Source organism: Mya arenaria, chromosome 15, assembly GCF_026914265.1.
Source record: "Mya arenaria isolate MELC-2E11 chromosome 15, ASM2691426v1".
NCBI lineage: Eukaryota > Metazoa > Mollusca > Bivalvia > Myida > Myidae > Mya > Mya arenaria.
In genome coordinates this window covers 41,129,602-41,151,927 of record NC_069136.1, presented here as the reverse complement: position 1 = coordinate 41,151,927, position 22,326 = coordinate 41,129,602, and the positions used below count along the sequence as shown (strand labels likewise).

Genomic DNA, 22,326 nt, shown 5'->3' with positions numbered 1-22,326 from the left:
ATGATTGCACAACTCGTTTTCCCCGTCATGATTATACAACTCGTGCTCCCCGTCGTGATTGCATAACTCGTGCTCCGCGTCATGATTGCACAACTCGTTTTCCTCGTCATGATTGCATAACTCGTGCTCCCCGTCATGATTGTATAACTCCTGCTCCCCGTCATGACTGCACAACTCGTTCTCCCCGTCATGATAGCACAACTCGTGCTCCCCGTCATTATTGCACAACTCATGCTCCCCGTCATGATTGCACAATTCGTGCTTCCCGTCATGATTGCACAACTCGTGCTCCCCGTCATGATTGCATAACTCGTGCTTCCCGTCATGATTGCATAACTCGTGCTTCTCGTCATGATTGCACAACTCGTGCTCCCCGTCATTATTGCACAACTCATGCTCCCCGTCATGATTTCATAACTCGTGCTTCTCGTCATGATTGCACAACTCGTGCTCCCCGTCATTATTGCACAACTCATGCTCCCCGTCATGATTGCATAACTCGTGCTCCCCGTTACGATTGCATCACTCGTGCTCCCCGTCATGATTGCATAACTTATGTTTTCAACATGACACAAAAGGTCCCCAACAGCCATCTGAATGATTGCAAAAAAGCCCGTTTTGTACTTTCTTACTACAGAGGGGTTCGTGAAGAGCTCAACAATTCCTTTTGTGGTTACAGACAAGCGCATTCATTATAAAAAAACAAAACAAAAAACAGACGGGCTCTTCGAAAGCCAAGCCGGAGGTCATTCAACCGCTTTTGGGCTGTAACCAAACCCAATCTTCCAGACCATCATCACACTGTGGCTCTTATCACCGTCTACTTTGTGTCTTGAAGCCGGATGTCCCTCACGAGATTTTGTAGTTTTCAGCCAAACTTACACTATTGTTTACAATCGTAACAACTCGGCCATCTCCGGCAAGCTACGTCATTTCCTGTTGGATACTGGCCGAGGTGTTCCGATTGTATTGTTTATTGATATATAAATATTGTTTTCATTTTTTTAATACACTTACTTACTCAAAGTATTTGATTTCCATGTACTCTACATGTACGTTTAGATTCTCGTTAATTGTTTTCTAAGGCGTACATACTCCTTATAAATACGAGATATGATATGGTTTGTGCGTTCCTAGCGACTGCTGTACTAACATTACTTCCTGGTTTGTAAACGTACATAGTAAATAGTTAAAGAAGCAATAGTTTTAATACGCGGACACTATAGCTAACCTAAAGCACTTTAATAGGGACGCCTTTATTAAGTGAGTTAAATGTAAACCAGTCAGTACACCGTGCATGACAGGCTCTAAAACAATTTCGAAATACCCACGATTGTCGTGTTTAAACATACATTATCTACTAGCACTATCTAACTATCACAATCTCGTCATGTGATTAATCATGTGTGGTAATGAAATTGTTATCAATATTCCTGTTCTGATGTTAAACATTTTACTCTGATATGTTACTTAGGAGTACTTATTGCTGAATATTATAGGTGTAATTAATGCAAAATGGCCGACAGGAAAATAAAGAACCTAACGTCGGATTACCTAACATGTACGATATGTTGGAACATATTTACTGATCCGAAGATGTTACAGTGTGGACATTCATTTTGTGCTAAATGTTTGGAAGGTTACATCCGAATTGTCCGAAAACAGAGAGACTGGTTTGAATGTCCGGTATGCAGAGATGCCAACGATATTTCTGCTAACATTGACGTGAACGACATGATCAACTCTCTTTCGAACGATACAGTGACGATCTCAATTCTGCAGGCGATCGGCCTCACCTCTGTGGACATCGATAGCAGCGACAATGAATGCCTAAAAGAAACTACTCCAGGGACAATACCCGAAGAACTGAAACGAGACGAGTCTTTTTGCGCATGCGCACGCCATCGAGACAAAAACATTGATACCTATTGCCCCAAGCATGAAGTTGTTATATGCTCGGAATGCGCCAAAGAAAACCACAAGCGACCTGTATGTGAATGTTCTTCTGCTAGAATAGTAATCAATAAAAGGCTGAATGCCCTGAAAAGTCTCGTGGCTCAGCAGGTTTCTGATGCTTCAATGCTCTTCGACTCTCCCAGTGACAAGGCAAAAACGGTGAAAAGTTTGTTTGATGAAGCACAGAAATGTATAAACGACATTGAACAAAGTTTCGATGATATTTATAGGGCATTTAAACAGCGCATACAAAGCCTTCGTGTAAAAGCCAAAGAATCCCTTGACCGGGATCAAACGATTTCTGAAATCCGTACTCTGCAAGAAAACATTGTAGCCAGAGTAAAGGCATTTGATGAGGACACTGCCGATTTGAATCCTAATCAAACTCTGAAAGTCATTTCTAATCTTTGCGTAGATTCTTCTGAGCTTCAAAAAAACATCACTGAGCTGTCACAAAAAGTGAAATCGGGATCGCTCATGATGTATGTAGAAAGTGACTTGAATGTGTTGGACGTTTTCGTGTCAGGGCTAAAAAACTCTTTGCCTGGTGAATTTCTGACTATGGAAGAAATTGACCAAGAACCTAATGACAAAGAATACGTGATGGTGACGGAAACGGGAAACTTTGAAGATTTTGACTGCCTTGAAAACGACAAAGTTAATCTCTGTCAACAAATAACATTTAGTGCAAAAAGTGCGTGCGAGGACAAATGTATGCTCTCTGGGGTTGCCATGCTAGGAACAACCGCTGTAGTTCTAGTGGACCAGACAAACAAACGGCTGAAAAAGTACAAGATTCCTGAGGGGAAGTTTCTGAATGAATTAGAGCTCGAATACGAGCCCCACCAAGTGGCAACGCTTCGGGAATCTAGTGACGTAGCTGTATCATTATGGGACGTGCCGAAGATTGTCATAGCGTCCACCGACCCAGTGTTAGAGATTGTCCGAACAATCGACACCGATACGGAGTACATCGGTCTGACGTCACATATGGCGGAACGCCTGGCAGTGTCGAGCATATTGAGTCGCCGCGTGGACATACTTGATACGCAAGTCAACACGGGGGACGGGTCACGTCAACGAGAAACGCTTTACCAATCCAGTCGACGTCGGTCATTTCCAGATCGTTTGGCAGCAACAAGCGATGGGAAAGTTGTCATTCGTAATCGTCGCCGGAATGAAATCAGCTGTTTTGGCCGCAACAAAATGCTCTTATGGTCGCGGAGGCTGAAGCATCAACTTGCTGACGTCACGTGTTTCCGAGGACGAGTGTTTACGACACTGCGGAGCCGTAATGAGATTGTATCATTCCGCGAGGATGGACAGGGCGAGGTCGAGACGCTGAAATCACGAGATCCGATCCATCATCCCTGGGCGCTAGACGGCTTCAAGGATTGTTTGGTGGTCACTGAAGATGCACCTTCGGATCTCGTGCATGTGTTCATTTTTGAGTGAATCAATCAACTTGTATTGATGTCTCTAACTATATTTACGCAATAATTTTGTATTTTGTATAGTTTGTGTTTCTATACTACATTTATAATTGTATATGTGACTAAGTAAGGTATAATTTTGATTTACATTGTACACCATGAATAGTCAAGGAAACTTGAATAATTGATGCACACTAACTACATTCTCTACTTCATGTTTATAACTTTGCGTTCATATGGTAACAATACTCAATGATGATCGACAGTTAACTTCGTATCCTCCATTTGTTTTATGTTTGATTTGTTGGACATACTAGACAATGAATAGCGTATCTATATGGTGCACACGTACACTGTATAAGCGATATGTTGACAATGAGGATATTTAAAGAATGTCTGTTTATTGAAGATTGAAAACAAATGCCAGGTCAACATGCTGGCAATATTCAAGTCACAATGTGCAATATCACGAAGGTAGCGTTGGCAGAAAGACGCATGTTTAATAACACTTTGCATGCTGGGTAAATTGCCGTCTGCTCAAAAATGTCGTCTGGTTTATTCTAAATTTCTTTCAATTTACTTAAAACTTTTGGGATATATTGACCGAGTGGCAAACAGCTTGGAACCTGACCAGACGCCGAGTTTGGTTCCAAGCTGTGTGCAAAGCCTTTAAAATCGCCATCAGCAGCCTAAGGGATAATTATGATCAGCGTAATACCTTGTATTCATTGATTTTTTTGGCTGAGACACAATAAGATGTGATTCCTTACACAGCACCATTAAAATAAGAACTGGTAGTTAATTATTGGAGTATTTATTCTTTTTATCTTTGTGTATTGTACAACAAATACAAAAACCTCATGGGTATAAACCATCTATAAAACAACAATCACTATGGCATAATTGGCTCAGTGCTCCTGTAACACGAACCAAACTCAAAACTAACACCTACATTCAAGCTCTGGTACTGTGCATTAGCTACTAGAACATTTTAGGAACTAAAATGGGATTTAGAAATGATTCATTTGTTGTGACATATTGTATCCATATACATTTGTTTGGCAGATGCGTGTATATAAATGATGCGGAATAGTCCCAATGCTCACTATTTAAGTATTGTTTCTTAGTCTGTTCTACAAGATACATGTAGCCCATAACATATCAGAAATAAAGGTGAATCAATTAATGTAATGATTATGCCTGAGATATTTCCAATGAACTATGAATTCTACAAAAAGCCAGATATTTTTATGAAGTCCATTACCAAGTTGGTGCTCTCAAACACATGTACACTGTACATGTATGTTGAAATTACTCTTGATCAGAATGAACAGCTGTCACAAAAAAAAATCATTATTCACACATGTGTAAGTATATAATTCCAGTTTTAAGGTTGTGATCAAGTGAAATATGCAACAACTGGCACACAACACAAATTCCAATGAGGGTTTGGTCACTTTCGCCAGGATGACTGACATTCATCTAGCAGGCACATGTATAACCACATAAACAAAATAAAGGTAATGTTTTTTTATCAACTTCTACAAAACATCTACATTCAGTAACATCTGCATGCTTATTATGATAAAAATCATGTAAATCAAACAGTATGTGAGTTTGCCAGAAGGCTATATATTATGGCTGAAAATATCGATGTTGAGTAGAATATTGGACATCCCCATGAAGGAATAACTAGTTGTGGCATAAGGCAAGGGTACTTGGCCCAGCTCTGGGACCTCACCAAGAAAATTGGCCAGTTTTCCTCAGTAGCATGCAGGGTGGTTTATGCAAATATGAGGTAGAAGAGTTCCAGTTCCAACCTATCAAATATTTCCTCACTGTCAATTATGACTGTATACATGTAGGTATGGACAACATATAGCTGTACATATTTAATGAAGGAAAATGTATCAATTCTGGGGTCTCATAACCAACAGTGGTGATGCAGTGATATTCCGTGTATGTAGATCCTCCGACAGGGACTTCACCAGCATTTCAATAGTTGGGGTCTCTCCAAGAAGATCTAAAACAAGAACATAAACTTTACATCATACTAGAGGCCACTTTATCATTAATTTAATCTTAAATTTTCTACATTATATTACAGCATCAACAACAATTTTGTACCATTATTTATGATGATCTCCAGGACAAAATACATGTATCAATGACATCCACAACTATCAGTGTGTGTATACCACGTGATAAATTGCGTCAAAAATGTTACGTTGGAAGGCAATATATTGCTTCGAATGAAGACTTTAAACAAAGATAACTTTCCTATTTCTTTACCATTTTAAATGAAACATAGCGCAGTCTACGCCGTACTTTATGACGTAGTTTATCACGTGGTATACACACACTGAACTATGCCAAGACAGACAGCATGTTTACACTGACCTTGTATGAGCTCTGAAGGGTGTTTGGCTCCCCCATACGCCAACATCTGGTGTCGATACTTCTCACCATTTTCTCTATAATACACAAATATTGTGGGAATTTAAGAAGTTTGGCAATTAACATTACGTGATATATTGCTATTCATTATATTCAAGTTATTTCTGTATTTTTTATATAAAGTTTCACATTTGCAACAACAAAATTATGTTTAACATATATTATGCTCATACACGTTCTGGCCAAATTTGGTGATGATTGGACAAATGCTTCTAAAGTTATTGATCAGACAAGACTGATATTAGGTAATTTCCATGATTAAAGGTTAACTCGAGCAATATGACTGGTTATCAAACTTGTCAAAAATATGATACCCATACATATATTGACAATTTTGGTGACGACTGGACAAAAGCTTCTAAAGTTATTGATCAAACAACATACTAGATGCCGTCTGCACGCATACCACTGATGAATCTATGATATGTCCCTTTCTATGAAGGGGTGTATACAAATATGTACATATATTCAATATTAGAAAATATACATTTACATATGTTCTTACACATATAGATACATGTTATAAGTTTCTGGTCAAAGAGAAGAAAAAATTGCAAACATTCTAGTACCCTGATGTACACAGCATCTCTAAGACACATTACCTGCTGAAGGGGTCTTTTTTAAACATTTGTCTCCAGATCTTGGAAGCTATGGAGCGTGACACCTGGTAGGAGTAGTACTTGCTGCCATACCCCGGTAGATGGCTGAATCTCTGATGCCACGCCTGCAATACCAATGGAGAGTTATCATACCGTCAAATGAATATTAAAATGAATACTTAATATGAATTAAGGTTAGGAAACTTGGGTTAAGTTTTTACTCTCCCATCCTGAAAAGGGACTGAAGCTTTCATGCCATGCCTGCAATAGCCACGTCCCGTCATAACATTTTTTTTTTGAAGATTATGCTTTATACCAAGGAGGTAGTCAATGTGGTAGTAGTACTTGCTGCTGTTTTATGACATACTTTGTTTAACACCATGACTATAGTACCAGATATAATCTGATAAACGCACTTACATAATGTATGTAACTCGGGAACTTGAAATCAGAACTTTATCAATGTTTAAGTAAATGTAGATATCCATATATACATGTATAATATACGATATAAATGCACTTACATACTGAATGAAACTCAGGAACCTTAAAGTCACAACTTTATCAATGTTAAAGTACATGTAGATATACATGTTCAATAATCGATATAAAGTGTATTTACAGTGTTATTCACGTATGGTATGCCATAGTATTGATTCTGCACTTCCTCGAGAATCTGTATCGGTGTACGAGGGGAAAAGTCCGGCCCATGGAACACCAGGTCCATTATAGAGTAGAATATCTGCTGCTGTGTGTCCTAGCAACAGAGTTCAACAGCTTTATAACTGAATCTGATAGATAGTGCGATAGTTGTATAGTACCTTACATGTTAGCTAACATCGTATTTAAAAGTAACAAGTTAACATACAATTCAGTAAATACATGTTAGTAATTAAATAAACGGCTGAATAGAGATATAATTTGGTTAAAATGATATCAAATAGTCGTTCAAACCAATAAATAAATAGGATGTGGATTACAGTTGAATAATGACTGTGAAATTTTAACTACATGTTAGACCATGTGCCATATCGTGGTACACAGATGAAACTATCCGCAAATGTGTGATCGTGCACTTACAGAGTATAGGAAGAGTTTCTTGCTGCGACAGACGTTCCGCAGAATATCGCTGTCCAGGGGTTCTCCTGTCCTGTAATGGCGCGCAAATGTCTTCAAGACCTGCCAATGTAACAGAATACATATCAGCTACAACAATCATTACAGAGAGCCTTACCATCAAGACGCACCATTGTCTTTTAATGACAGGCAACTCACTTCAGGATGTTTGATTTATAAAGTATTCACAGAAGAAGATTAAAAATTAATTTCCGAAATCATTATTTAATTAGATGCTTAATCCTGTGCTGAACTTTCGACATTAACCTGTTTAATATGAACCTTTAAGAAATCAAAATCAAGATTTGAAAACTTAAATGGAAATTTACCAACTATATATAATTAATTTATATATATTAGCAAAGACTAAAGTTTCCTAATAAATTTGTTTTGCGATAGATAATTTGAAGGTCAGTATAAGAAATAATTATACTAGTCTATAATATTACCCTTGGATCTGAGGCAAAGTATTCCATCAGAACTGATGGTACTTCAGCAAAATCTAAAGGACACCTTGTCCCTGGGTGAGAAAATAAAAAATAAACATAGTACAATATATGATAACACAAGCTTAAAGAAATAGAGGGATAATTGTTTGATTGAGTGTAAGATAGCAATGTATATGAACACAATAATCCATCTTGAGGTGGTGTAGACATGAGTCAAATATTTACTTTGGTATTCACGAGGTGAAATATATTGCCATCTTACACAGATTTTTTGTATATTCTGTTTATTATATGCCTTAAATGGATATGAAAAAAACAAGAGCTGTCACAGAGACAGCGCGCTCAACTATTCTGCCGCTTTTCAGTGTAAGGATTGAAAAGTTTTGGCGAAACATGCATGGATCACTGTTAGATTAGATTTCAATGCAATACATGATGTGCGGAGATATTAACATAAATGTGGTTACAAGCAAAATTTTAACCAGAATTTTTAAGTGTAATAATAAAGGGCCATTATTTGCAAAACACATTTATCTAAATTGATTATTCAATTAGGTTGGGTGGTTAAATACCATTGTATAAAGTCTCAATGCAATTCATCAAGTGGTTGCTGAGATATTATCCTATGTGTGCTAACATGCAAGACCTTAACCAGAATTTCTAAGTCGCATAATAAATGGGCAAAAATTATATAATATGAAAGATAGAGTATGATGGCACAGCACTTGATGTAGTTTTTAGAAAAGTGCACTAAATCGTATGAGGACAATGTTGAAATTGTGATCCTGCACAGAGCGTGCTTACATTTGATTTGGAAGTAAGAGGGGGGTAAAATTACAAAACAGTAAAAAACATTTAAGTTCACGGTTTAATATGAATTATCTTCTTTTTTTTTATTGATAAATCTCTATAAACCACCGGAAAAGTATAATTCAGTAATACAAACTGCCAGAATAAAGTAACTGCCTTTTTAAAAGCTTAAAATTTGGCAACTTTGACAAATAATCTTAAGATACATAATAAACCCACTCATACTCACCTGTAACATGTTGGTACTGTTGGCGCCCAAGCATCGCATGCATTGCATGGCCAAACTCGTGAAAGAGGTTATCCAGGTTGCTAGGCGACAGCAGGCAAGGTGTACCGGATGACGGGCGGTGCAGATTCAGGTGAAGTACCACTATAGGTAGTTGGTATTTACCATCCTGCAGCTGTTTACCTCCCTGGATAGTGAACAGGCTGTCCTGGGCAGAGAAAACAGAATATAATGTACATGTGAGGGGTAACTCGGGGCGCATGGTTCAGGTGAAGCACCACTTAAGAAAGTTGTTAGTACCATCCTGCAGCTGTTTACCCCCCTGGATAGTGAAAAGGCTGTCCTGGGCAGAGAAAATATAATATAATGTACATGTGAGGGGTAACTCATGGCACATGGTTCAGGTGAAGTACCACTTGAGGCAGTTGTTAGTATCATCCTGCAACAGTTAACCCACATTGATAATGAACTGAAAAATTCTTCATATGTTAATGTTTTGAAATTTGATATATCAGCATCTGATGATTAAGCAGTGGATCATGCCTCCATTTTTATTTACTATGAAATTCAAAATCAGCCATCCTTTCTGTGTGACTTGAAAGAACCCTTTTAAAGAGTTCATTCTGACATAAATTATTTTAAAAACACTCTTAATCAAGTTATTTTAACAAACCCACCCATTAACTGGGAGAATACAATCCTGCAAAATCTAGTGCACTCGTACACATTATTTGTACAAACAGTGATTTGCAAACTTTTTAATTACTGTCATACAACATTCATATTTACATTAAATAACAGCATAGGCTCGAACTTCATTAACACAGAAATGAAAATTAACTTTAAAAGCGATAACATACAAGTAGTCAGCAACCACCTGATTATTTTTCATTATTGAGTTGCAACTACCTGATTATTCTTTTCATTCCTTTCAAAGAAGTCACAGTAGATGTAGCCCAGTAGTCCTTCACTCTCGTGTGTCACAGCCTGCAACAAAAGGATTGATATAAATGTCTTTATGTAAGATAAATTCTTAAAACATAATTGGTTTTACATGTCAAAACTGAGTTGAAGGTTAATTAAAATTCATTTATGCACATTTAACAAGCCATGATCACCCCCACTCCCCTCCAAAAATGTACAAGTTAATAGACATTGTCATCCATGAAAAAAACCTACCAGTTCAAAGACCCCTTAATACCTGAGACCCTGTCATCCATGAAAATGATATACCAGTTTATAGACCAGTTCATATCTGAGCAATACATGTATACCACTTATAGACCCTGTCATGTCAGAGAAATACCAGTTTATAGACTCTGTCATGCCACAGAAATACCAGTTCACAACCCCTGTCAAGTAAGAGAAATACCAGATTGCAGTCCCTGTCACGTAAGAGAAATACCAGTTTGCAGTCCCTGTCACATCAGAGAAATACCAGTTAAAAGACCCGGTCATGTCAGAGAAATACCACCTTTTGACCCTGTCATGCCAGAGAAATACCAGTTGATAGTCCCTGTCATGTCAGAGAAATACCAGTTTGCAGTCCCTGTCATATCAGAGAAATACCACTTAAAAGACCCAGTCATGTCAGAGAAATACCACCTTTTGACCCTGTCATGTCAGAGAAATACCACTTAAAAGACCCTGTCATGTCAGAGAAATATCACTTGAAAGACCCTGTCATGTCAGAGAAATACCACCTTTTGACCCTGTCATGCCAGAGAAATACCAGTTTGCAGTCCCTGTCATGTCGGAGAAATACCAGTTTAGAGTCCCTGTCATGTCGGAGAAATACCAGTTTATAGTCCCTGTCATGTCAGAGAAATACCACCTTTTGACCCTGTCATGTCGGAGAAATACCAGTTTATAGTCCCTGTCATGTCAGAGAAATACCACCTTTTGACCCTGTCATGTAAGAGAAATACCACCTTTTGACCCTGTCATGTCAGAGCAATACCAGTTTGCAGTCCCTGTCATGTCGGAGAAATACCAGTTTAGAGTCCCTGTCATGTCGGAGAAATACCAGTTTATAGTCCCTGTCATGTCAGAGAAATAGCAGTTAAACGTCCCTGTCATATCAGAGAAATACCACTTACAGTCCCTGTCACGTAAGAGAAATATCAGATTTTAGTCCCTGTCATGTCAGAGCAATACCAGTTTGCAGTCCCTGTCATGCCAGAGAAATACCAGATTTTTGTCTCAGTCATGTCAGAGAAATACCAGATTGCTGTCCCTGTCATGCCAGAGAAATACCAGTTTCTAGTCCCTGCCATATCAGAGCAATACCAGTTTCTAGTCCCTGTCATGTCAGAGAAATACAAGTTTCGAATTCCTGTTACATCAGAGAAATTTCAGTTTAAAGTCCCTGTCATGTCAGAGAAATACCAGTTTATAGTCCCTGTCATGTCAGAGAAATACCAGTTTATAGTCCCTGTCATGTCAGAGAAATACCAGTTTCTAGTCCCTGGCATGTCAGAGAAATACAAGTTTATAAATCCTATTAAGACCGAGAAATATGTACCAGTTTATAAACCCTGACATGGCTGCGGAATATGTTGCAGTTTATAGACCCTGTCATGTCAGGAATACGTACCAGTTTATAGACTGTTATAACTGAGGAATACATACCAGCTTATAGACCTCATCATGCCACAGTTCCCCTGCCCCTGGCTGCATGTTTTCCAGTGTGATGCCAAACAAGCCCTGGAACAGTGTACTCAACCCTTCCATGGCGTTACCAAGCGAGAAATATTCCATCACCTCACTATCAGAAAACCTGCCACACACAGTTTAAGTATAAAAATAAGGGATACTACTTAGATTGAGAGGTCATTGGACAACACATGTTAATGATGAATGTATGAAACTACACAAATAAGTGGTATTTCAAATGCGATTTTGATGTAACATGTTTAATACTTGAATGTAATTAACTTCCAAGATGACGAATACATGCATATCTTTATCATAATGCTTTAATTAGGCTTAAAAAGTGCATTGATAGATAAAAATGTGACTGAAAAGATAAAAATTCCACGTACAAAGATTGCTTTGCTAGGCTTGTGAAGAATGAAGTGTCCCAGGGCATGATGTTCTGAAAATACAAATGCACATATTCTTACAATGTTACAGCTTTATTATCAAAGACGGGGATCTGATAATTCTTAAAGAGATTTTTTTTATGCCTTTTGATATTTAATTTTAATATGCAAACATTGGCAATATAACTCTTGATAACTTTATAAGCTGGTGTTTTGTGTACTTTATTACAAGTAGTTTGATCAACAAAATGAGACTATTGCATCAACAAGCCTGATTTCTTACAAAAATTTTGGCTTCTAACATGAGCCCGGCAGAGAACATGCCTGTGTTTGTCTGTTCTTTCCTCAGAGTAACAAGGGGCGTATCTTAACAATTATAAAAGCCAAAGTAATGGACCTTTACTATCTCTTTCAACATATGTACCAAACGTCATTCTTACATGTTGTTTTTCAACTACGGCTAAGGTTGGAAGATTTTGCACGTAAACAAGGCCAACAACAGACAAGCTAATTAACAAACTTTGCTTAGTAAAATTAGCAGGTCTGACGTCTCTTCCATGGCTGGTACTCCTGGTAGCCGATATTTTTTATTTTCAAGCCTGAAAACTATTTTTTTTATGCGGTTGAACATTTACTTACATCATGTTTCACTAATTCCTGCTGATGGCGATATTCTAGGCCCTTCAACTGTTGTTTATGACCGTGCATTGTTTGATACTCTTTTGCCGCACTGAAACAACCGGACTTTGTAGACTAACTCATCTTCTATGTTTCATTTATAACATTATTTATTGTATAGGTCAACATCTAAAATAGTAGTTAATAATAGAATATTGCAGAAAGATGAGAGATAAATTAGATGAGGGAATTAATTTTTATTATTACTGTTCCACTCATGACATAACTGTTTTCATTTGGGCTTTTACAGCCTCGGGAAACAAACATGCATTTCAAACACTGCAACCTGTTACATATGGCCCCAATTTCTCCAAAGTTCTTAAGCTATAAAAGCTTAAATAGCTTATTTGAAGTTATTTCAGTATTAAAGCCAAATTTCTATCTTAATCTTGATTTTACTAAATGACTTTTGAAACTAAAAATACTCACCCTTCTCTGACATTTTCTGCCATAGACTCTAAAAACAGCATAGCATTTTCTGAAATTATTAAAAAATTCATGAACAAACTACAATAGAACTATATCATTTTACCAAAATAGGGAAGAAATAACAACATGGCTCCAACTTTTGATACCTACCAAAACAGATCTGAAGCCTACAGAAGATCATACATGTTTATGAAAACACTAAGACTAGATACAATTTCACTTAGACTAGATGATTCACAGAGGCATCAAACTAATGTAAAGTTTTGTTTCATGCAAAGTATGATGATCATTGCTGAAATGGTCCATATCATGATTAGGGCATTACCTCTGTTATCATGTTTTACAATATATAACCAGTACCTGGAGTTTGGATGAGCGTCCCATCAAGGGCCCTGTGTGCAAAACTGGGAAATCCGCAGAGTTTAGCTATAAGGCGACGTCCTTCTAACATATCCTGTAGCAGGGTCTCCTGGTGGGGGTTGGGGTACAGGTATACACGGTATGAAGCCTCACGAACCTGAAGGTAACATGTTGTAGCTTATCTATAAGCTTACTCGTCGCCAGTGCCCTTACTTTATCCAGTAATATTTTCAAAGACTTTTAACCTATTGACCTTAAAAAAAATAAGGGTCATAAACTGGCTTTAACGAATATGCACTCCAAGTTTGAAGGCCCTGCACCTAGTTGTTCAAAAGTATTTGAGCCTAAATGGAAGTGTAATAACTCTTTCAAAGTGTCCAACAAAGTAATCCCTGTGTATGCCATGCTTTGCAGGCAACAAAAAAAGCAGCGAATCATTTGTGACATTGGAAGCTGCTAATCCCAGTAACTTACTGTTTCATATTCACTGTTTGTTTTAATGGCGTTCACATTTGTACTTGTTCCACTAAAGCCATATCTGAAATATTTACAAAAATCTTATTTCAATAATGCAAGTCCAACCAGGACACCTACCTTACTAACACATTAAGTAAATCATAAAGTCTACACAATATTTTTTTCTTTTACATAATGACATATTAATTAAATAACAATACCAGTATCTATGGAAAGGAAATATTTTTTTCATAGTTATTTAAAATTCAAGCTAAGTACAATAACACAAGTATTTGTGTGTGTCTGGAAACCACCCCCAAAATACATTTCTTTAATCCTCCACCTGGACACCTGTGGTCGTCGTTAATGAGCACCATAACCAATACCTGTTACTTTTTCTTACACTAAGAGAAAAGCTCTTGATATTTATATCTACAGGTCACAATGACCTTGACCTTTGACCTACTGAACACAAAATCATGACCAATGTGCACAACAAGTTTTAATACTACATCATGATGTTCAAAAGTTATTGATTGGAAATAAAAAGTGTGACAATGATGCTACAGTTGACGTGACCAAACAGATTAATCCTAATGAGTATGTGACTGCTTGATATCTTGATATAAATAAGTATATCACGCCTCCAACAAAAATGACGCAATGCCATTGGTCAATGACTGGTCACGTTGTGACCCCATATATTTCCATATTGGGACACCAAATTTATATGGTACCAAATTGACGTCTATTTTCCGATTCTGATGAATAAATGAAATATTTAAACATGTAACCAGATTGTCAACGTAATATATACATTACGGGGTAAGTAGGTGACCCGATATGGGATATACGGGGAAAAGAAAACCATATCTGTTGAGAGCGAAGCCTACACCTACTAACCCCGTAACTTATAATATAACACATCATTACCTCAATTCAATAACGGCATTTGGTTATAAAAATAATATGCGAATATAGAGCTCATGCACTTAGCATTGAGTCCACATACTAAGGTACTAATTAAGAACCTTACATATTGGTGATGTCCTTTGGTAGGTCAAATTTCATGACGGGAGTGGGCTCATGTGCTCCTCGTGAGAAGTTGCTTGTAATTCGTACCAGCTCATTGGTGATTTTAACATACTTCTCACGCTGAAAAACATCAACCATAAAACTATAAAGCACCAAGATCAGTTTTTTTTAACCCTTTTGTAGGGGCTGAATATCAGCCCAATACCAAATGAATCTTACCTAAAAAAAATCTGAAATGACCATGAAAAATCCAAAAAAGCCAGGTATTTTAACAGAACTAACACAGAATCAAATGTCATTTTTATAGACTTAATTCATTCGATAGGGATTCTTAGAACAAACACTTGGAAATCGAAATTCTAAAATTGACGTGAAATGCCATACTTTTTTCCAATTTTGAGTTCACCCCTGAAAACATCACACAATCTTCCAGGTATTAATATTTCTAATATTCCTACCATAGTGATATGAAAACCGTATAAGTGCATTCACCATTAAAAAGCATCCCTCGCGTCCTATATTTCAATACCACATATTCTGAGCAAAGATCTGCCAGTCGCAAGCACAGTTTTGTGAACACAATACTTAGCGGGTAATCTGAATGCATTCAGGAGATGAACATGTTGAAGAAGAATGGGTCACAAGAGAAAAATAATGTCAGTGTATAAGACTCAAGATGTGCAGCAAGATGAATCATTTTTATCAATTTCCATACTTAATTATATTTTAGGATATTTCTATTTATTTATTTTAAGATATAGGCAGTAAATTTTCATAGGTTTTAAAAACTTCAAATCATATAAAAACTTCACTTAAGTGTTTGTACCGTTTCTTGGTCGAGGTGAATGCCACTCTGTTCCATGTCCAACATAAACAGTTTAATGACGCGCTTGTCCATCTCCGTCATCTCGGTTACATCACCATCAGCAAGCACCAGCTGCAGAGCTTCATAGATTCCCACATCTACATTTAACCTGAATGTAGTTTCACATTAAAACACGGTTAATCAGAACACGGTTAATATGAATATTTTGTTATTTCTACTTTATTTTTGTTCCGATTTTACTGTCTTTGTTTAATATTTGTTTAAAATGTTTAATTCCATCAATAAACCAAAATTGCGATTTCGATTCTATCGCTATTTTGAAGTAAAAACCATGGTACCGTTTCAGTTTTTCACACCTATTTATCAATTTCACACCATACATTGGCTAAAGGCAATAATGAAGCACAATTAGCCCTTGTTAAAGAATGACATTGAGCACAATAATTTGTGAACACATTAACAACTTCTTATCATTGTTATTCCAATTTATTGTACACCAAAGATTTTATCTCGGTCTCGATGACTTCGGATTAACGGAGTTGAAATGTAAATTGTCATGTTAGTGCAATAACTCAATAACTGCATATAGACACTGGTTGTCAGTATTAATAATTTTGTTCGTTCAACAAGCCTCCAGCTCAGATTGAAATGATATTAACACTATCTTTGTATTTTATGTACCAAACCAAGCAATAGATTTAGCCTTTTTGTACACTTTTCAAAACATTCTTGTTCATATCTGGACAAGTTCGTTACTCCAAATTTTAGTAATAAAATATGCATTTTTCCCAATCAAAAAGCTCCGATCCATTCCCAGAATGGTGGGAATAAACACTGCTGTACGACACAAGTGAGATCACTTACGTTTCTACATGGTGTAGAAGCCTGATGATCGATGCCTCTGCAGCATCACGGAAATCAACATTGGGGTGAGCAAATCTCAGAAACTCCAGCTGTCAAACAGTACACACATATTAGATATTATATTAGTCTGTTGTCATTTACTTAAATTTTAAAGCAATTTTCATAAAAAAATATAATTTTACTGAAATTTGGCAATAGATTCAGGAGCCAACATATATGGTTTGTATGCCAGTGGCATTTCATGCATTCAAGTTCAGAGGAAGAAATATTTCATAAATACAAAGACAACCCCTACTTATCTTTAAGTTCATTATTATTTATTTAAGCTCAATTGTGAGGCTGGTCTGCTGCAGATATGAATTGCCTTGAGCCTGTTTACTTGGTAGAAACCAGGTCTTGTGTCCTTTTTAGAGGCCATGAAAAGGAATTACTGGTGGGGATGAAACCCACAACCTTTTAGGCCTAAATACAGAACAACTACTGGGTATTCATTATGACCACTTCAAGTTACATTTCACAACCCCAATTAGAAACCTGGTCGTGTATGAGTACCCACCATATCAGCCACTCTGCAGATACTGTCGGACATCTCATCCAGCACAACCACCAGTTTCCTCTTCCTATCCGGGCTGGACACCTCCTGCCTCAAAGCCATTATTTGTGCAACACATCTTTCCTCCAAGACCTCTATACCGGTCCTGTTGGTCAGCTCTGGTATTTGGAATAAACCCTGAAGAAAAACAATGAGTACAATGAGAATAAAAATTCATTGGATCAGCTGAGAAATTGTTTTTTTGTTAAAGCTGCACTCTCACAGATCAAACGGCTTGACAACTTTATTATTTTTTGTCTAGGAACGAGCCAATTTATGCGAAAATGGATGTAAACCAGTCATATAAGACTGATGTCGAAACATTTGATTGCAGATTTTATATTTAAGTTCAAAAATTTATGTTTTATGCATTTTTGTTTAACTGCTAGTAATGGTTTTAGCCAAAAAACAATCATTTTGGAACTGAAATATTAAAATATGCGATCTGATTTTATGTCAGCAGTCTTTTTATCACTGGTTTGCAGATTTTTACACAAACATTTGCTCATTCCAAGACAAAAAAAAGGTTGTAAAAACGGTAAATCTGTGAGAGTGCAGCTTTAAGACATAACCAATTATCTGAAACTTTGTTGTTTATTGTTTCCAGGTACTCACTGACATTTTATAGCGTAAAAATAGTGCATGCAGCATGAACAAAATGCTTGTTACAATGATAAAACTTCATCAACAGTTCAAATTACAGATCCATTACTACTGATCATTTAAAAAGATGACAGAAAATGCTCTATTTTGTTGAAAAGCTTAGTAACACTTGAATTATCTTAGGCATTCTTAAGTTCTTTTTTCAGGGTTTATTGTGTTTTTGTGAGGTCTGCTATCCTCTCGGTACATTCATACATATTACAGTGTACATGTGTTCTGACTCTGGCAGTGATTCCAAATATAGAAATTCTTTAATGCAGAATTCAATTTTTTTAAAAGCTACCTCTGGAATTTTACATTCCCAGTTTACAAAGCCCTTAAAAATCATCCAATTTTGAAGGCGAATTTTCGTTCCCAAAATACCATAAAAATAGCCCGTGAATACAAGCCTTGATTTAAAATATATGTGTATAAATATTCAAGTATAACTCAGTCAGTGCCTAGTGGATTATGTTTCATCACAAACTAACCACATTTTTTGATTCCCTGAATTTAAAGTTGAACAATTTTGTTCGTTTTGTATTGAAGGCTGCAGACAGTGGTGACAGTGTGGACACACGGCGATAGGCTTGGTGGTATGTTGTCAGATGACGCCAAGTCACAGAACTGTGGCACAACCGCCGAAGACAGGATAGCCGCATCTTTAGGTCAGGCTGAAATCACACTTGTTTGAAACAATTATATGAAAATATATCTGCTACCAAATAAACAGATGTCTGAGATGAGCGTTAAAATAAAAAAAATCCAATACATTGGAACATGAATAACGGAGACTTTGGTGCACTACTGTAACAGCATACCACGAGACTTTGTACCATCTGGCTGGAGAGATCATACCATATTAAGATATCATTATATGTTTGAATAAGTGACAATATTTATAATTATAAATTGAATGATAAGTTCATGTTGTTTCAATGAAATTTGGTGTTTGTGTTTAAACATAAGTAAGTATAATTAATTTAACACACAAAATTGTGAAAATTTCATTGATAAATAAAATGTTAAATTTGAATTTATGTTTGCTCTCTCTCTATATATAAATTATATCCTATTCGAAAAAAGTTTATTATGCTTTTATTTATCAATGGTTTATTTATACTTTAAATTTTTTAATTGTATTAATACATGCTTATATCATTTCACTTGTATTTCTTTGAATATATGTATAAATATTTTTAAATATGTAAATATTTTTACTTTCATTAAAACATATTGAGGCTAGCCTTCATTACACTGAGGGAGCAAGCGGTTTGGTATGGCAAATCCTTCACATACAAATTGTTGTGTACCGTATTATATCATGTATAGGACGCGAGCATAGATAGGACGCAGGCAAAAAAATAGTTGAGAAAACGGGTAAAAACCATTAATATATATGATAGGACGCAGCGGAAAAATGTCAAAATCGGAGCCGAAAAATTGGTTGGTAAAGTATTTATAACATATACTGAAGTAAAAAACAAACAAAAAATTGGATATAAGGCATATTTCGATAACTGTCTTGTGTATTTCGATAATTATCAGCGTACACAACAATGATATATGTCTTGACATTTTGAGAATATTCACGTATATTACTGTGAAATCATTAATGTTCGTGGGGCATTAATGTTCGTGGTTTTCGCAGGTTGGGTGATCCACGAATTCAAGATCCCACGAAATATAAACCCTTCATTCACTTTTTCAATTGCCTTGTTACGTACATACTCTTGTATATTATTTACAAAGGTCGCAGTATACAGTGTTAAAACCTGTCTCACTGTATAACTTACGATCATTATTCTGTTAATATATTATAACTGCCTTTAACAAATAATGAACCAAATCAATTAAATGTGTTTTATGCAGCAAATGACAGTTATAAGCACGTGTTTAAACGTGTGCTGTTAATGAAAATCTCCAAGTTTACAAGATGTGCGTGATGAGTGTCCATACTCGATTTTTTTATCTAATGAAATAATTAATCGATTACTAGTACATTGAAGGTTACTAAGCACCGAACGTGACAATATACGCACCTTTTCGGTGTTTTCACCGTTTGCAAAATTCTTAATTGGCATTCAATGGCTTCCCCTATCTGTTTTTATGATCAGAGTACATCTTCTTTTATTACCTTTATTCCCAATTAAATCGATAAGTGACATGGGTATATGCACTAATTGGCATGTCATACCACATTAGCGAGTGTCATAAACCGAGTGACGTAGAAGACGAAAATCACGGGCCAGCGCGTGGATATTATGCAGACGAAGAGTCGATCACATTTTTTTTTTCAAAAATGAAAATCCACCAATTCAAGTACCCACGAAATTGTTTTTTTTCGGCAATCCACGAAATTTCATGCCCACGAACATTAATGATTTCACGGTATAAGACTTATACAAATGCCGTAATAGTCCCGACACGCCTTCTGACTGACAGTCACCGTTGCAACCGTTGCAATAGTCCCGACATGCCTTCTGACTGACAGTCAACCGTTGCAAAACTGTGTATTGTCAAAACTAATGATTGTTTTGATAAGGCTTGTCGCTGCGCTGATTAAAGCATGTCGGCATAATTAATGCATGTCGGTAATTAGCCTTGCCAGCGGAAGGCACGTCCGGTAAAGTGCGAACAAACAACCATACGGTATTACCATCGCAATAGTTTGTTCTATTGATGTTTTTCTAATGACAGACAGCGGGTGTTTTTCACACCTTGGCACATTTGAAAAGGTTTGATATTGAGAATAATGATACTTTGCGTTATGCACATTCCTTTATTAAATTTTTAAAACAGTAACATACAACAAAATGTTTTGTAAAATATCGAAACATTAAAATCATGAACAACGATTAATTGATATTTACCTCCTTACCCGATTTTCCGTTGCTGTTATAACTCAACCAGATAAAGTGCTGACTCATATCGAGTTTTTATGAGTAGCGTCCCTTTTGTAAAAAAGTAAACACTCGTGTTTGTTTTCAATTTATTTCTCAATAAATCATTTTAAAGTAAACATTCAATATATTTCTGCGTGTGTCAACTTGCGTGATTTTACCTATGTCAGTTGTTCTCTTCGGTGACTCAGTACAGATACTTACTATTACTGCGTTCTTCCCTGGTCCGATGTTTTCGACCTGAAAAGGACTTGGAAAAACCCCAAATGAAATTCTAAAGCATAGAAAGGACGCAGCAAATTTTTAAGACGAGAATTGGGGGTAAAAAAGTGCGTCCTATGCATGATATAATACGGTACCAAAAATTGGCTGTTTTTCAGATCGGGCTAAAGCATATTGCTTCAATAAAATATCATAAAAACAAGAAATATTACAAGATAATGTTAATTTATATTAGTTCCGTACAAAAATAAATAAATAATTATCCAATGAATAATTATGAGTTTGATGTGTTTTTGTTTTTTGTTTTTTTATTTCATACTGTCAAAACATAACGAGATATATACATGAAGGGCACCTACAAGGCTGCTGTTCACAGTTTTACAACAATCGGAACACCTCGGAGACTGCCGAGTTGTTATGATTGTATTTACGAGGTCTATCTAAAGTTTGTCGCAGACATACACATTTATCAGAGGTTAGATCTTGATAAATCTAACATAGAAATCTAATCTAATCTCACATAGCATCATCACACTGGTGAACGAAAATGGTAGGAGTTGGCATAATTTAATTGTTAGTCTGTGTAAGTTAAGTTTCATTTAATTGGAAAGGTAAATCCTGTGTTTTAATGCATTTAAAGCTTGTTTTGTGCAAAATATCTTTGCATCATTTATAACCCCCCCCCCCCCCCCTCCCCGCTGTTTTTGCACAAATCCGTTTAGAAGAACCACGTATAACACGTCTATTATTTTAGACTAATCACTTTGTTGATTTGAGAGCCATTTTTCACACCATTCTAGGTACCCTATTGCCTCCTTTAATGACCGTAATAACACCTTCTTAAATAATTATAGTGATATATGGTACGAAATTTCCAAGAATGGTACGATATTGAAGTGGTACGATATTGACGTGGTACGATGCTTCCGACATCCTTGGAAAAGCGTCCTGACAATGCAATGACATAGTTAAATACTCTCTAAATTTGAATAAATAAACCATATGAGATGCAAAAACCATGTCATACCAAAGAAAACTTTGTATATTCTCGATATTTCAGTGAGGAATATTAAGAAGTGCATTTCTCCAAGGGCGCCGCCATCTTGAATCTCGTATTCTGAAATTCCAGACTGGTAACCATTTGCCATTTCGGTTGGGGTTTCCCAAAACAAGAGTTCCTGTTCCTGTCATTGAGAATATCTTGTAAGGGGAGTTACTCTTGACACCTA

At 36.4% G+C, this 22,326-nt stretch overlaps 2 protein-coding genes across 2 annotated transcripts; one reads left to right on the top strand and one right to left on the bottom strand.

Moving 5' to 3' along the window:
* The first annotated feature begins 967 nt into the window (after positions 1 to 967).
* On the top strand, positions 968 to 4,575 carry LOC128220029 (uncharacterized). Its single transcript, XM_052928271.1, has one exon. It carries the CDS (start codon positions 1,516 to 1,518, stop codon positions 3,409 to 3,411), a length of 1,896 nt encoding a protein of 631 aa, XP_052784231.1. The 5' UTR covers positions 968 to 1,515; the 3' UTR covers positions 3,412 to 4,575.
* Positions 4,188 to 22,256, bottom strand: LOC128220028 (mitochondrial intermediate peptidase-like). Its single transcript, XM_052928270.1, has 20 exons — positions 22,125 to 22,256; positions 18,464 to 18,646; positions 17,295 to 17,468; positions 16,739 to 16,827; positions 15,875 to 16,022; positions 15,050 to 15,168; positions 14,032 to 14,095; positions 13,558 to 13,714; positions 13,198 to 13,246; positions 12,730 to 12,820; positions 12,091 to 12,143; positions 11,678 to 11,825; positions 9,956 to 10,033; positions 9,050 to 9,254; positions 8,011 to 8,081; positions 7,526 to 7,624; positions 7,068 to 7,202; positions 6,449 to 6,570; positions 5,790 to 5,863; positions 4,188 to 5,412 (listed from the first exon to the last, which is right to left on the bottom strand). The coding sequence occupies exons 2-20, from the start codon at positions 18,632 to 18,634 to the stop codon at positions 5,300 to 5,302; spliced, it is 2,160 nt and encodes a 719-aa protein (XP_052784230.1). The 5' UTR covers positions 18,635 to 18,646; positions 22,125 to 22,256; the 3' UTR covers positions 4,188 to 5,299.
* Between the last annotated feature and the right edge of the window lie 70 nt (positions 22,257 to 22,326).

What these genes read in the sequence shown, in the direction of transcription:
- LOC128220029 (XM_052928271.1), top strand. Translation starts at nt 1,516, where the DNA reads ATGGCCGACAGGAAAATAAAGAACCTAACGTCGGATTACCTAACATGT.
- LOC128220028 (XM_052928270.1), bottom strand. Translation starts at nt 18,634, where the DNA reads ATGCGGCTATCCTGTCTTCGGCGGTTGTGCCACAGTTCTGTGACTTGG. An exon ending in AGAAACTCTTCCTATACTCT is followed by an intron (nt 7,203 to 7,525) that starts GTAAGTGCACGA and finishes CTCTGTTGCTAG; the next exon opens with GACACACAGCAGCAGATATT. An exon ending in CCCTTCAGAGCTCATACAAG is followed by an intron (nt 5,413 to 5,789) that starts GTCAGTGTAAAC and finishes TTCTTGTTTTAG; the next exon opens with ATCTTCTTGGAGAGACCCCA.